At 42.2% G+C, this 13,842-nt stretch overlaps 1 protein-coding gene across 1 annotated transcript; it reads right to left on the reverse strand.

Annotated features, from left to right (window-relative positions):
• Positions 1-6,674: 6,674 nt before the first annotated feature.
• LOC130109135 (dual specificity tyrosine-phosphorylation-regulated kinase 4-like) lies at positions 6,675-13,553 on the reverse strand. Its single transcript, XM_056275881.1, has 13 exons — positions 13,531-13,553; positions 13,127-13,184; positions 12,063-12,234; positions 11,318-11,481; positions 10,776-10,912; positions 10,025-10,165; positions 9,676-9,808; positions 9,275-9,359; positions 8,813-8,985; positions 8,451-8,511; positions 8,224-8,353; positions 7,755-7,873; positions 6,675-6,745 (listed from the first exon to the last, which is right to left on the reverse strand). Exons 1-13 carry the CDS (start codon positions 13,551-13,553, stop codon positions 6,675-6,677), a joined length of 1,467 nt encoding a protein of 488 aa, XP_056131856.1.
• Between the last annotated feature and the right edge of the window lie 289 nt (positions 13,554-13,842).

The raw sequence follows: 13,842 nt of genomic DNA on the forward strand, positions 1-13,842 counted from the left end.
ACGCGAGCCAGCGGGACAAAAGCGCGTGCTGAGAGCCACCATCTCTTTACAAATGCTGCTGCTCTGAGAGTGTCATGCTTAGTGGCTAGTCGTGTTGCTAAGGCTACTTAGTGGCTAGTCGTGTTGCTAAGGCTACTTAGTGGCTAGTAGTGTTGCTAAGGCTACTTAGTGGCTAGTCGTGTTGCTAAGGCTACTTAGTGGCTAGTCGTGTTGCTAAGGCTACTTAGTGGCTATTCGTGTTGCTAAGGCTACTTAGTGGCTAGTCGTGTTGCTAAGGCTACTTAGTGGCTAGTCGTGTTGCTAAGGCTACTTAGTGGCTATTCGTGTTGCTAAGGCTACTTAGTGGCTAGTCGTGTTGCTAAGGCTACTTAGTGGCTAGTCGTGTTGCTAAGGCTACTTAGTGGCTAGTCGTGTTGCTAAGGTTACTTAGTGGCTAGTCGTGTTGCTAAGGCTACTTAGTGGCTAGTAGTGTTGCTAAGGCTACTTAGTGGCTAGTCGTGTTGCTAAGGCTACTTAGTGGCTAGTAGTGTTGCTAAGGCTACTTAGTGGCTAGTCGTGTTGCTAAGGCTACTTAGTGGCTAGTCGTGTTTCTAAGGCTAAGAAGCCTTTCACTGTCGGCGAAGAATTGATTCTGCCTGTTGCCAAGGACACGTGCCATGAACAGTTGGGGGAAGCTGCAGCTAACAAGGTGGCAAATGTTCCTCTTTCAGCTGCCACAGTTTCAAGGAGAATTGATGAAATTGGTGAGTTGCAATGTTGTTATATGTATGTTATGTTAATGCGAGGAAAATATATGCTGTGTGTTTAATATCCAAACGTTACTTAAAATGTTATGATACTGGACTTCCGGTAAGATGGCGACTTGAATAGCAGCACAACTTTCTGCCTCTCGCAAGTTGGCTAAAATAAATCCCCTAAAACACTAAACTCGACGCAAAAAAAGGAGAAATGAGAAGAGGAGGTAATTCGAATAAAGGTAGCCGTACAATCCAAAAGGGTAGCGCACCAGATACACAGGGAGCGAAGAAACAGTCGGAGCAAGGTAATAGCAAACACGAGGTTGAAGAAGCTACAATGGCGGCGGACACAGCTGAGACATTGCGTGCCGGATTAGCAGCTATCGCTAAAGAGATACAAGAATTCAAACAAGAGCTACGAGGTGACTTTGCCAGACTCAAAGATGAGGTGAAAAGGGAAGTGAAGGAAGAGATTGCTTGCTTCCGAGAAGAAATGACACAGAAGTTTGCAGAGAGCAACGGCGAAATACAGGCGCAGAAAGCGCACATGAGTGAGGCCCAGAAGCGCATAGCCGAGATAGAGGAATGGCAGGCGGACTCGACAGAACTACTGATGGACATGTCGACCCAAACGCTCCAGATGCAAGAAAAAATAATGGACCTGGAAGGGAGGTCAAGGAGGAACAATATTCTAATCTTTGGTGTGCCAGAGGAAACGGAGGGAGGCTCCATTACCCAGTATGTGGAACAATTCTTGAATACTCAACTTGACTTAGAAGAAGGGACCAATCTCCAGATACAAAGAGCTCACAGAGACCTCGCTCAGAAACCCCCTCCGACAGCTCCCCCCAGGTCAATAGTGGTGAACTTTCAACAGTTTGATATAAAAGAAATGATTCTCAAGAAAGCATGGGAAAAGAATAAGATAGAGATAGGGGACAAACGTATTTACTTTGATCACGATTACGCAGCTGAAGTGGTCCGGAAAAGAAAATCATATTTGGGCATTAAGAAAGTGCTCAAGGGTAAAGGAATTCGTTTCCAGACACCCCTCGCCAAAATAAGGATCCACTGGAACAACGGAACGAAGACATACGACAATGCCAGGGAAGCTGCGATGGACATGAAGACGAGAGGCTGCGACATCGAGATACCAGACGATGACACGGCAACCACGGCCACAGAGCAGGTGGAGGCGACTGGGATGCGAGCAGGGTGGCAACGAGTCCAAGGCGCGAAAGGAGGACGTGAAGCTGCACAACGAGCGAAAGAGAAGCTCCGGGCCTATCGGAGAAAGTAGGATTGGTATCATTCTGACTGAGTTGAGCTCCATTACAAAAGGCTTATTCATCACATGCCACTGAGAGAGGTAGGCTATACGGTTGCCAAACGTTGGACATGCCTAGACAAGGCTGTAGGCTTATCCCATGTGATGGGCAAAATGTCAAGTCTAGAGTGGGGCCCTTTCTGAAAAGGATTTCCCCTTCACCTACCAACGGGGACTCGGGGTGGTTAGGTCCCTTTAGTTGGAAGTTATTTTTGTTGTTGATTAACGTGTTTTATATTTGTAGTTTTTTTGTTTGGAGCTCTGTGGGAATATATGGAAAAAGTGTATCAAGATGTCTAGATGGTTCACACTACTAAAATAATGTCGCTGAATGTTAATGGTCTAAATATGTTAAAGAAAAGGGAAAAGGTTATGATTAAGCTAAAAAAGGAGGATGTACAAATCATATTCCTACAAGAGACCCATTTAACACAGATAGAGCATGGGAAACTTAAGAAATATGGGTACATACATTCATATTATAGCTCCTACAAGGAAGGGCGCAGGAGAGGTGTTGCAATTTTAATATCAAACAAAACTCAATTCGATTATGATAGGGAGATGGGAGACAAGGAGGGGAGATATATTATAGTGAAAGGGAGGTTAGAGAACAAACCAGTGACATTGGTAAATATATACGCCCCTGCTGAAAGTGATAAAATATTTTTTAAATCTTTGTTTGATGAGATAGCAAACGAGTCAGAGGGGGGGTCTTAATTTGTGGGGGAGATTTGAATGTCGTTTTGAATCACAAAATGGATACGACCAGTATCAAAAGTACTAAAACACAGGTCACTCGATTTGTAAATATATCACTGGAAGAGATGGGGATGGATGATGTGTTGAGACAATTGCACCCTCAGGAAAAAGACTATACACATTACTCAGCTGTACATAAAGTTCATTCAAGGATAGACTATTTCCTTGTGAGCAAAGACGATATTTACAGAGTAAAGGAGTGTAGGATTGGAGGGGCGGATATCTCAGATCACAATCCAGTATATTTAGAAATTAATTTGAATTGTAGAAAGCGAAATACGGTTTGGCGGTTTAATGTGGGTCTACTGAACAGTGAGCAGAGTAAGATTATGTTAAAGACGGATATTCGGACATATCTAGAAGACAACAGCAATGGGGAAGTAGACCCAACAATATTTTGGGATGCCATGAAGGCGGTCATCAGGGGAAAGTTAATAGCGCATTCAGCATTGATCAAAAAGGCAAGATCAATTATATCCAGAAAGAATACGGACAGGTTAAGAGAAATGGAGAGGGAATACCAGACTGCGGGAAATCCTGTGGTGTTGGAGCAAATCAAATCGGCTAAGTCAGACATTAATAAAGAACTGTTAGATGAAGTTGAGAAAAAAAGCTTGTTTCTCAAACAAAGATATTATGAAACAGGCCCGCGCGCAACTAAACTGTTGGCAAAACGTATTCGCAAACAGCAAGCAGCTGGCCATATACATAAGATCAGAGACCCCCATTCAATGAGTTAACGAATATACCAGAAAGCATAGAGGACATATTTTTGGGATATTATAAAGAGCTATATTCACAACCCACACCTGCACCCGAAGCGGAAATTGATACCTTTTTGAATTCATTAGATTTACCCTCAATTGGACGGCTCCAAAATGACAAATTAACAGCTGACATCAAGATGGAAGAGGTGATAGATGCAATAAATTCTTTGAAAAACAATAGAAGCCCGGGCAGCGATGGATACCCTGCAGAATGGTGCAAAGTGTTTAGGGAAGAGTTGGCACCGTTACTTCTGAGGTCCTTCAATTGGACACTTCACAATAATAAGATACCACCATCATGGTCAGAGGCAATAATCACAGTCATTCCAAAACCGGGAAAGGATAAAGAATATTGTGGGAACTACAGACCTATTTCATTATTAAATGTAGATTATAAAATATATACGACAATTATCTCCAAAAGGTTAAACTCATTCATAGGTGATTTGATAGATGAAGCTCAAACAGGATTCATGAGAGAAAGACAAACGCATGATAATATCAGAAGGACATTGCATATTGTTGATCAAGCGAGTAAGAGAAAACAAGCTATACTATTAGTAAGTTTAGATGCAGAAAAAGCATTCGATCGGGTGTCTTGGAATGTTTTGTATGCAGTATTGGAACGACTAGGGTTCAGCAATAAGTCAATACAGTGCATTAAAACATTATATCAACAACCTAATGCTCGGATTAAAATAAACGGGAGTTTAACGAACAAGTTCAGTTTGCAGAGGTCGACAAGACAAGGATGCTGTTTGTCTCCGACACTGTTCGCGTTATTCATTGAGCCTTTAGCGGAGGCCATTCGCCAAAATGAAGGAATTAATGGAGTGACAGTGAATAGCACTGTCCACAAGGTGGGGCTATTTGCTGATGATGTCATAGCCTATCTTGAGCAACCACATACATCACTCCCTCAACTAATGAAGCTACTAGAACTATATGGTCATTTATCTGGATATAAAATTAACATCTCAAAAACACAGGTGCTAGTTCTCAATTATACTCCAACCACATAATTCAAGGGAAAATTTGACTTTAATTGAAATCTAAACAAAATCAAATATTTGGGAATTTACATTACCAAGGAATTGTCTAAATTACATAAAGCAAATTACGGCAAGATCAACGATGTGATGCAAAAGGATATTGATAGATGGTCCACTCTGCCACTTGACTTCAGCTCAAGAATTGAGACAGTTAGAATGAATATTCTACCAAGGCTTCTTTACCTATTCCAATCGTTGCCTGTAGAGGTGACTCAAGCTCAATTTGATATGTGGGATAGGACAATATCTAGATTTATTTGGGGAGGGAAGAAGCCCAGAGTAAGGTATGAAACTCTCCAACTCTCAAAGGAAAAGGGAGGTATGGGTTTACCAAATCTAAAATAATATTTCAAAGCTGCCCAGCTGAGATATGCTATTGACTGGTGTAGGCAAGATTACATGGCCAAGTGGAAAGTCATGGAAAGGGAATATGGTGGGTACCCTATCCAGAATATTTTAGGGGATAAAGAAGTATACAAGAAAACAAAAACCAATATGGATTCAGTCACATTATTTACACTGGAGTTATGGTTTAAATTGATTAAAATCAACAAATTACAAGATGAGATACAGTTATTGAGATGGGTAGCATATGATAGAGACTTTACTCCAGCGAGGCATGACACAGTTTTTAAACTGTGGGTTAACTGGGGAATCACAGCATGGTGCACTCTAGAGGAAAAGGGGGAGATGGAGAGTTTTCAGGGTATGAAAGACAAGTTTGATTTGGAGAATCATGACTTCTTTAGATATTTACAATTAAGGGATTATTACAACAAACGTATCAGGGGAGGACCCTCCATGGAGGTGAACAGTGTGATTCAAATTATAATCAACGCATATAAAGGGAGAAAATCTAGGACTATATCTGTACTATATCAAGCTCTCACAACTAATAAACACTCAACTACATATATAAAAGAAAAATGGAATTAGAATTTGGCACAGAAATTACAGAGGAGGACTGGCAGAATATGTGGAAAGTTCATCAATCCTCCACTAGTTCGCGGATATGGAGGGAATTCTCCTGGAAAAATCTGATACGTTTTTTTATTACACCAAAAATCAAAAATAGATACTCCAGCACCAAACTGTCATGCTGGAGGAAATGTGGAACAGAGGATGTAGACCACTCGCATATATTTTGGAAATGTAATAAGCTAGCGATGTTTTGGGAGATGGTTCATGATGTAATACAAAAGGTACTTGGATATGACTTCCCTAAGTGCTATATGACCCTCTATCTCTGTAATTTTAAAAACGACAATATAGGGCCAAGTGATAGATGTTTGGTTAAGATACTGCTGATTGCGGCTAAGAAGGCAATCACAAGAAAATGGTGCCAGGTGGACGCCCCCACACAAGGACAATGGATGGAAATAGTGGAGGACATTCATACGATGGAAAAACTGACTCATCGATTGAGACTTACAGTACCTCGGATGGAAGACCAGTGGAAGAAATGGACATGGTTTAAGGAGCAAACACGCGACAACATAATTCATGACAACACTTAAGACTGGAAAGTTAGACCCACAGGAAGCTCTTGTAGTTCATTTTTTTGTGTGTTTTTTTGTTTGTTTGTTTTGAGTTGCCCTGTTGGGCTTGTGTTCAAGTAAATGTGGATAATTCAATGTTTACTTCTGAATACGGATGCCATGTTTGTATTGACCTAAAAACTTCAATAAAAACTAAAGTGATAAAAAAATGTTATGATACTACTGACTTTTAAGCCTAACCTATATCCCCGTAGTTATTAACGCACCCCCGTCTCTCCCCCGGTCCGCCAGAACATTGTCAATAGCGAACTGGTCCGCAGTGCAAAAAAAGTTGGTGACCCCTGATCTGCAGGGATGGCTCTCTGCTGGTGAGGTGGGTCTTTCTTTTTGTGGTGACATCCTTTCTGGCACTTCCTGCCTGGCTGATTTTGACCGTTGTGACTGGCACCTCTGCAGTGTTGGGCAGCAGTGGGCGGTTGGGCTGTTCTACCCTTGCAAAAGATGGCAGTGGGTGAGTTTTGCATTTAATTTCACTAGCTGTTCTGTTTGGTCTGCCACTCATCGGCCTGGGTAGTTTGAAGCTCCCAACCGAAGCTGCCGCCACCTGAGGAATCTGGGAGAGTCAAGTCAAGTCAAGTCAATTTCATTTATATAGCCCAACATGACAAGTTACAAATTTGCCTCAGTGGGCTTTACAGCAACACAACATCCTGTCCTTAGACCCCCGTATCGGATAAGGAACAACTCCCTAAAAAGAAGCCCTTTAACAGGGAGAAAAAATAGGAAGAAACCTTAGGGAGGGCAAAAGAGGAGGGAGCTCTCTCCCAAGATGGACAATGTGCAATGGATGTTGTGTTTACACAATTTACAGAATACAACACTGAAAGAGGATAACAGAATTAAGATGGAATTATAAAATGTATGAAGAATATGATGCACAGGATGCCAAGCAGTGTCCAGACGCCACTGGAACAGCCCAGGACACAAGCCACGCGACCAGCATCACCGTCCAAAAAAAAGAAGAAGAGAGAGCTGTAAACTGATGACCTGATGCCCATTAGTTGGGGGGGGGGGGGTGGGCTCAAAACGACATAGCTCACCTTCTCTGCCCTGCTGGCCTTTTGCTGAACTTGGGCTTTTTTGGTGGCCTCCAACCGGGGCAGACGTGCAGGACACAGTTTCCTTCGGCTGAGCAGGTCGGCTTCCATGCCAACAACAGAGTTTCTGGCCACTGTGTGAGAAAATCAAGTCAATAAAAACAAATCTTGAAAATGCTTTGAGAAGAACCACAAAACAAGAGACCTGGGTCAGGAACTTATTATATATGCAATGTTTAATGATAATCAGACACCTCAATTGCCTACAACAATCAAAATGCATTTGTAAATAAAGTTTCTTGTTCCACAAAGACATGGCCACTATTTGGAATAGAATAATGGGAATAGTGGATATCACAAGTTCCTTGTTGACAAAGTGATGATTTGCTTACAGACCAGATCTTTATTTATTGATTGCTATATTGATGTTGAACTTCAGGCAATGCTTTCTTTTTTTCCACAAATAATATATAAAGTTTTAGAAACATGCTTTTCTTTTCAGATGTCTCCTCTTACCATCTGTTGTTGTGACTTGTCTTTTGAGGCCGAACTGAGATCCACTGCTCTCCTTATGCTGCAATATCCAAGGATGCTGCATGGCCTTGTCCGGCGTCATCCTTTGGCTCGGGTCCCATCTAGTGGATAACACATTTAGAAAAAAATCGCAAGTTATCTTAAACTGATAATTAGATAAGTTTTGCAGTCTTAACACCTTTAGAAACAAACTACAGACACTCAGAACTGTGGACATTGAATTTCTTGATGTCCATTTGTACTACAAAGTTATTAAAGGCCTGATGTTAACTGCTGTCAGGTGAATGGAAACCACTTAGGATGTAATAATCAAAACACTTTCAGAAGAAGGGCTTACAAAAGTGCAGGGAGGATACGAATGATAAGTTAACCCACAATCTGAAAATAATACACGGTTTGCACACAGACTTTTCAATTTCTATCGACAGTGTTTGTGAGGGAGCTGACGTACACCAAGCAGCGCTTAATGAAGTCCAGGAGATGCGGTTCCTTGGTCCTCAACATGCTGGCTAGATCTTTTCTTCTGGGCTGCTGCATTTCCTTTTCACTCTTCTGTTTATGAATCAGCACGCCCTTGGAGTCTGATACACATGTAACAATGTCAACACACTGACAAGTGGATGGCAGGAAATCCTTCCACTTTTATCACAATGTAGGTCAAGGAATCAAATTGCTCACCGAAGAACTTCTTCTTATTTGGTGCCGATGCAAGAAGACCTTGGGGTGGTGTACCCAGCGCCTGAAAATACACATAAAACCAATAGTGACTGATACATCAAAACCAATACAATTGTCATACGTATACATACGTACAATTCACACATACGGCACTCATCCCTCTCTTGCTATGTGTGGTTAGGTGTAAGTGCATGCAGTGTGAATGTTGTTTCACCTGCTTCATCTATCCTATCTAACACAAACACAAAACACGATCACATTTTATTTTGGAGAATGAATTTAAATGAACTTGAATCTCAACTCATTAAATGGTCAAGGAACCAGTTAGTGTTATAGTATATATAGTCCACTCTTCTTGTTACCTCTATCATGAGGGACAGATGTTCTGCATTGTCCCAACACCGGAAAAGCTCTTGTCCAGTGCAGAGTTCAAATATAATGCAGCCTAGACTCCACATGTCAACAGCAACACTACAGACATGGCCCAGGATCGCCTCCGGAGCGCGATAGGGCCGAGTCTGGATGTAGGACTTGGCTGTGAGAGAGAAAAGAGTAGAGAGAGAGAGAGATGTCAGATGGAAGGAGTATTGTTTTTTGTGTTGTAATTCCATAGTAAGTCTCCTTCGGGACTGTTAATCTCATTTAATGTGTATTTTGTGTACTGTATACGTACATGCCTTGTGTAGTGCATGTCCATGTAACTGCCATAAGGAACCAGTGCTTGCAGCTGCCCCTATAGAGTGCTGTGTCTGTTCCCCACCGTGTTTCGTATTAAACTTTACAACATGATTTACACAAGACCATAAAAACAAACGGACACGCACCTCTAGCCTCTTTCTCATAGCGGCTTATGCCAAAGTCAATCACTTTGAGTCTGTGTGGCTTTCTGCTTGACAGAACAATGTTCTCCTGAAAGAGAAACATACACGCATATGAGCTGGATCATTTTGTTTTATGTCTGCAAGTCGTTCAACTTTTATTTTTTCTCAAATGTTTTCGATGACATATTTCCGTACGCAAGGATTGTTAAAATTGTTCGTAATGCACCTGATTTGCATTTTAATCAACTTTTTTGAACGTTTGCTTAAAACTTGGGACAGAGATGTGGTTGCACCAGTGTCGGTGCTGTGCTAAAACAAATCCTACTCTGTTAACTAGCACCACCCGGGCTGTGTTAAACCAAAGAGTGGTGCTCCCGGTGTAGACATGTAACGATGAGCCGTACCGGTTTGAGATCACAGTGCATGAGCTTCTCTTTCTTCAGCAGCGAGAGACACTTCAGGAGGGAGGTGGTGTACTTCCTCACCTCTGCTGTGCTGAGGCTCTCGTCAGCATTGGCCTTCCTGTACAGGGTTTCTCTGGGGAAAAACAAGTCAGATTGGAAACAGGTTTAAATACCATCAATTATCCCAAGGGAGATTCAGTTATGTGGGGCAGTTCAGGTAAACAGTGGGCAGTATGTCTCACATATGGCAGTGAGCAACGTTTGTCACACTTAAATGACGTGTGGCTGGGTAGTCGCCAGGCTGCAGACTCATTAGAAATTAAACAAACAATCTTTTTTTTAAGCTCACCCCAGCAGTTCAAAGGTGATACACAAATGTTTCCGGAAGTGGAAGTGATCCTTCTTACGGACGATATTGTAGACGTTCATTTCATCCTTCTTTCGGAGGGCTTCTAGGATCTTGACCTCTCTCTTCCCAAACTGATAATAGCTGGACGGCAAAGGACCACCGGGAACAACATGAGATCTCTGGTCATAAAGGTGACTGCTACACTATGTGTATCATAACATCTTAATTGTGCCTCATTAGTTTGAACTTGGTACCAGTCCAAATCAGAATTGGATCATTATACCAGCATTCATTAGAACAACCAAAGGGAAAAATAGGGTGAAGTAAAAATATTATGTAAATAGATGAAATAATAAGTTAGAACGTACTAACGTTCGCTAATGCACATGCACTATGTGTACAAATACAACAGTAGAACCATTTGTTATCAGAACACAAGTTCAGGGATATGTTAGATAAACTAACTATGGGACACCGCAGCATGTCTGGACCTATTAATCTCCATATGGATATTGATGAGAATATTTATAATGTATATGGTGTCTGTGCATGAATATATATGCTGTTGTGCATGCACAGTCCCACAGATGCATTAGCTTTTCCCCATACGAGGTCTGCTGAGGGCATCATGTGTTATCCAGGATTCTGCATACATGTACAAATGCATTTGATAAACGTGTCTTAAAATTTGCATTTTCAATATCAGTTGTATAAGCATGTGAAAGAGTTGTCGATTTTTTTTTTTTTTTACCATTTTTTGCTTCTCAGCAGCTTCATAGCCACAAACTCCCGTTCCTTAACGTCCCAGCATTTCAGCACCTGCCCATAGGTACCTTGACCCAAAACCTCCAGCACCTCATAACGGTAGGCAATGTGGTCATGGAGGACCTGTGGACAAAAGGTTGGTTCATTGACTGATCGCTAAAACCAAAGGAAAAAGACAAACATGCAACAAGGAAAGAGATTTCAATTATTGATCTAGACAACAAGTTGCCATTATGCCTGCCAATGTTATGGGAAGAGTAGACAAACTTTCTGTACCAGCCACCAGCTAAATTATGTATTTTTGTGATTAGACCAACTGGGATGAAGGATGGTCAAATAACATACAAAACTAGCATACTTTCTGTTGGCAGGGATTCAGTGCCTTGCTCAGGGACCCTTCAACAGGAATATTGCTCACTGTCATGGAGGCCCCAACCCTTTCCATTCGAAGGATGACCTCTGTGCTCCCCATGACACCCTGTTGTCTAAGATTTACCCACTTTCTACATCACACAGCTGAACAGTTACCTGCAGATAGTACGTCTGGGGGTCATCATAGCCGTTGTTGTGTGGGGAGCTCTTTGAACCATTGATCTTAGGGGAATGCAGACCGAGGTACCAGATCTCTGAGTAATTCAATATCTCCTCTCGCTCGAACTCTGTCAAGCGATGACCAAAGGCCTCCAACACTTCTGCGAGGACGGAAAGGAAAACTGAAAGAGACACTCTCTTCTCGGTGTATTACACACTGAGGAAGGGAAGGTCAAAGCTACAGTGTCCCTGACAATACAAGTAACATACGTTTCTCTTAAGAAATGTGACACATCAAAAACCCTTAATAATCATGTAATGTCTGTAATAGAAAAGAGGCAGTCTGTTCAAATGCAGTTATTTGTTTTAAGTTGTCTCTGAAGTTGTTTTATTGTATTCTTTCCTTCCACCGTCTCTACACACTTTAACACTATGAAAGAAACCTCATCCTCCTAACTCTTATCCCAACAACTTCTTGTTTTGTGTCCCCCCCCCCCCCCCCCCCGAGAATCCAGAAATCTTTTGGACCAGCAGTGGGATGTGTGAACCCCACATAGACTGAGCCTCTACAGCAGGTGCACACGTGTGTGTGTGTGTGTGTGTGTGTGTGAGTGTGTGTGTGAGTGTGTGTGTGAGTGAGTGTGTGTGTGTGAGATCTCTAGCAACATGGCTTACTAGCTTCCTCCGACCTTTCTGGTGAAATGTGTGCTACAAAGACCCTGAATAGGAAATGAGAATTTACCTCCAGGGGACATGGGCAACCTGAGTCCCATAAAGGAGCGATGTTTCTGCTTTCGCTGTTTGCCCAAGCTTGGCTTGAAGTCTGTCTTCTCCTCTTTTGGGCAAGGGGCCTTCGACTTGCTGTGCTGCTGCTCCAACTCGCTGTGCTTCTGCTTCGTCTTGCTGTGCTGCTGCTACTCCCAAAATATTGAGACATTTACAGATAACATAATCACAATCATCATGATGTTGATGTGCTACTGCTGCTACAACTACCGCAACAGACAGGAAGACAGACAAAACGTCAGGTGAAGTGAAAATCAATGACACTGACCACAGGCTTTGCACTGGGACGCTTTTTCAACTGGCACTTGTCTATTTTTGGCAAGACAGGCCTCGACTGTGATCGACTGGTGGTCTGTCCAGGGTGTCTCCCGATCTGCCGCCCGATGACTGCTAGAATAGGCTCCGGCATCCGGCGACCCTGAGTTGGATAAGCCGTTTGGATAATGGATGGAAGCCTGGACTGCTGATGGTCTGAGGAACGCTGCAGAGTGTCTGAGTCCAGTACGGGGACAAAGTGTGGACACTTTTCCTTCTGTGTATAAAAAAAAGAGACATAGAGCCTATTTGATACTGTTTGCATGTATGTGTGTGTTTGTGTGTGCACATGTGTGTTTCTGTTTGTGTTTTAAAGAGAAATATATCCTGTGATCAACTCCAAAGGGTGTGATTCTTAACATGTCTGTTTGATTGTAACGATGACCTGGTTTGAACCCAGGTCAAGGTTTAAATCTAAATTATGCTCCATATAAGCATCATTATGTTGCCCAAAGGGATTTTGTTAAGGTCCCCAATTGGATGAAAGAGGAAGAAAGGTGGAGTGAATGAGTTTGTTGTTATGCACCCGGGGCACCCTGTAACACTTTTGAGAGTTGTAATGAAATGTGCATTACAAATGAAAGGTGTTAGCATTATCATGAGAAAGAGTGTGGATGAGAGAAAGTGCACAAGATAAGTGTGAAAAGGTGAGAATTAGTGTGAGAGAGTGACGGATGGAGAAAAGGAGTGAGAATGCATACCAACCTTTTGTTGTGACCGCCCGTTCTTCTCGTAGAGAAGTTTCTCCTCCTTCTTCCTCCACCTTCTTTGGGAGGAAGCGGGAAGGTTGGCTTCACATTTAAAGGATTACGTTTCTAAATGGCCTCAACATTTAATAATAATAATAATAATAATAATAAATTAAACTTATATAGCGCTTTTCTAACACTCAGAGTGGCTTTACAATAAACGGGGTGAGACAAGACAACAGATAAACATAGCACAAACATACAGGGGTGGATGGGAAGGGGGGCTACGAGAGGGAGTAAGCGGCAGCCACACAGCAGTACTCTCCCACTTAAAGAGAGATACTAAAGGGCAAGAAAAGGGCTTTACTCCCGTAGCATATTCCTCTCCGAGGGAACCACTAGGCAGATTTAAACACTTACTTCTTCTCCTCTTCTCTGTTCATGTCGCCAAAGTAAAGGTTTGCTGTGAACTGCAAAATCCCACGTGCGACTTTGAGAGAAAAACTAAAAAGAAAGTCTCTCGATCGATATTTATCAGGGTTTTTTTAAAAACAAGGCTCAAACAATGCTCTGTAGTCAGTATTTGTGCGTTTGCAATGAAGGTGAAAGTCGGTATGAAGACCAAATTCCGATGGACTATATATAGTTGCCGCGGGTTCTAGAACGTTGCCGTCTGTCGAATTCAAAAAAAAATAAAAATGGAACGCTGCTGTCTGTCTACGGCAGCATACA

The sequence above is a fragment of the Lampris incognitus genome, chromosome 3 (genome assembly GCF_029633865.1).
Source record: "Lampris incognitus isolate fLamInc1 chromosome 3, fLamInc1.hap2, whole genome shotgun sequence".
Classification (NCBI taxonomy): domain Eukaryota; kingdom Metazoa; phylum Chordata; class Actinopteri; order Lampriformes; family Lampridae; genus Lampris; species Lampris incognitus.

Excerpts from the sequence above, each read along its gene's own strand:
- LOC130109135 (XM_056275881.1), bottom strand. The coding sequence starts at position 13,553 with ATGAACAGAGAAGAGGAGAAGAA. Across the intron at positions 10,913-11,317 it reads CCCAGACGTACTATCTGCAG|GTCCTCCATGACCACATTGC; the intron begins GTAACTGTTCAG and ends TTTTGTCCACAG. Across the intron at positions 9,809-10,024 it reads ATCACCTTTGAACTGCTGGG|AGAAACCCTGTACAGGAAGG; the intron begins GTGAGCTTAAAA and ends GTTTTTCCCCAG.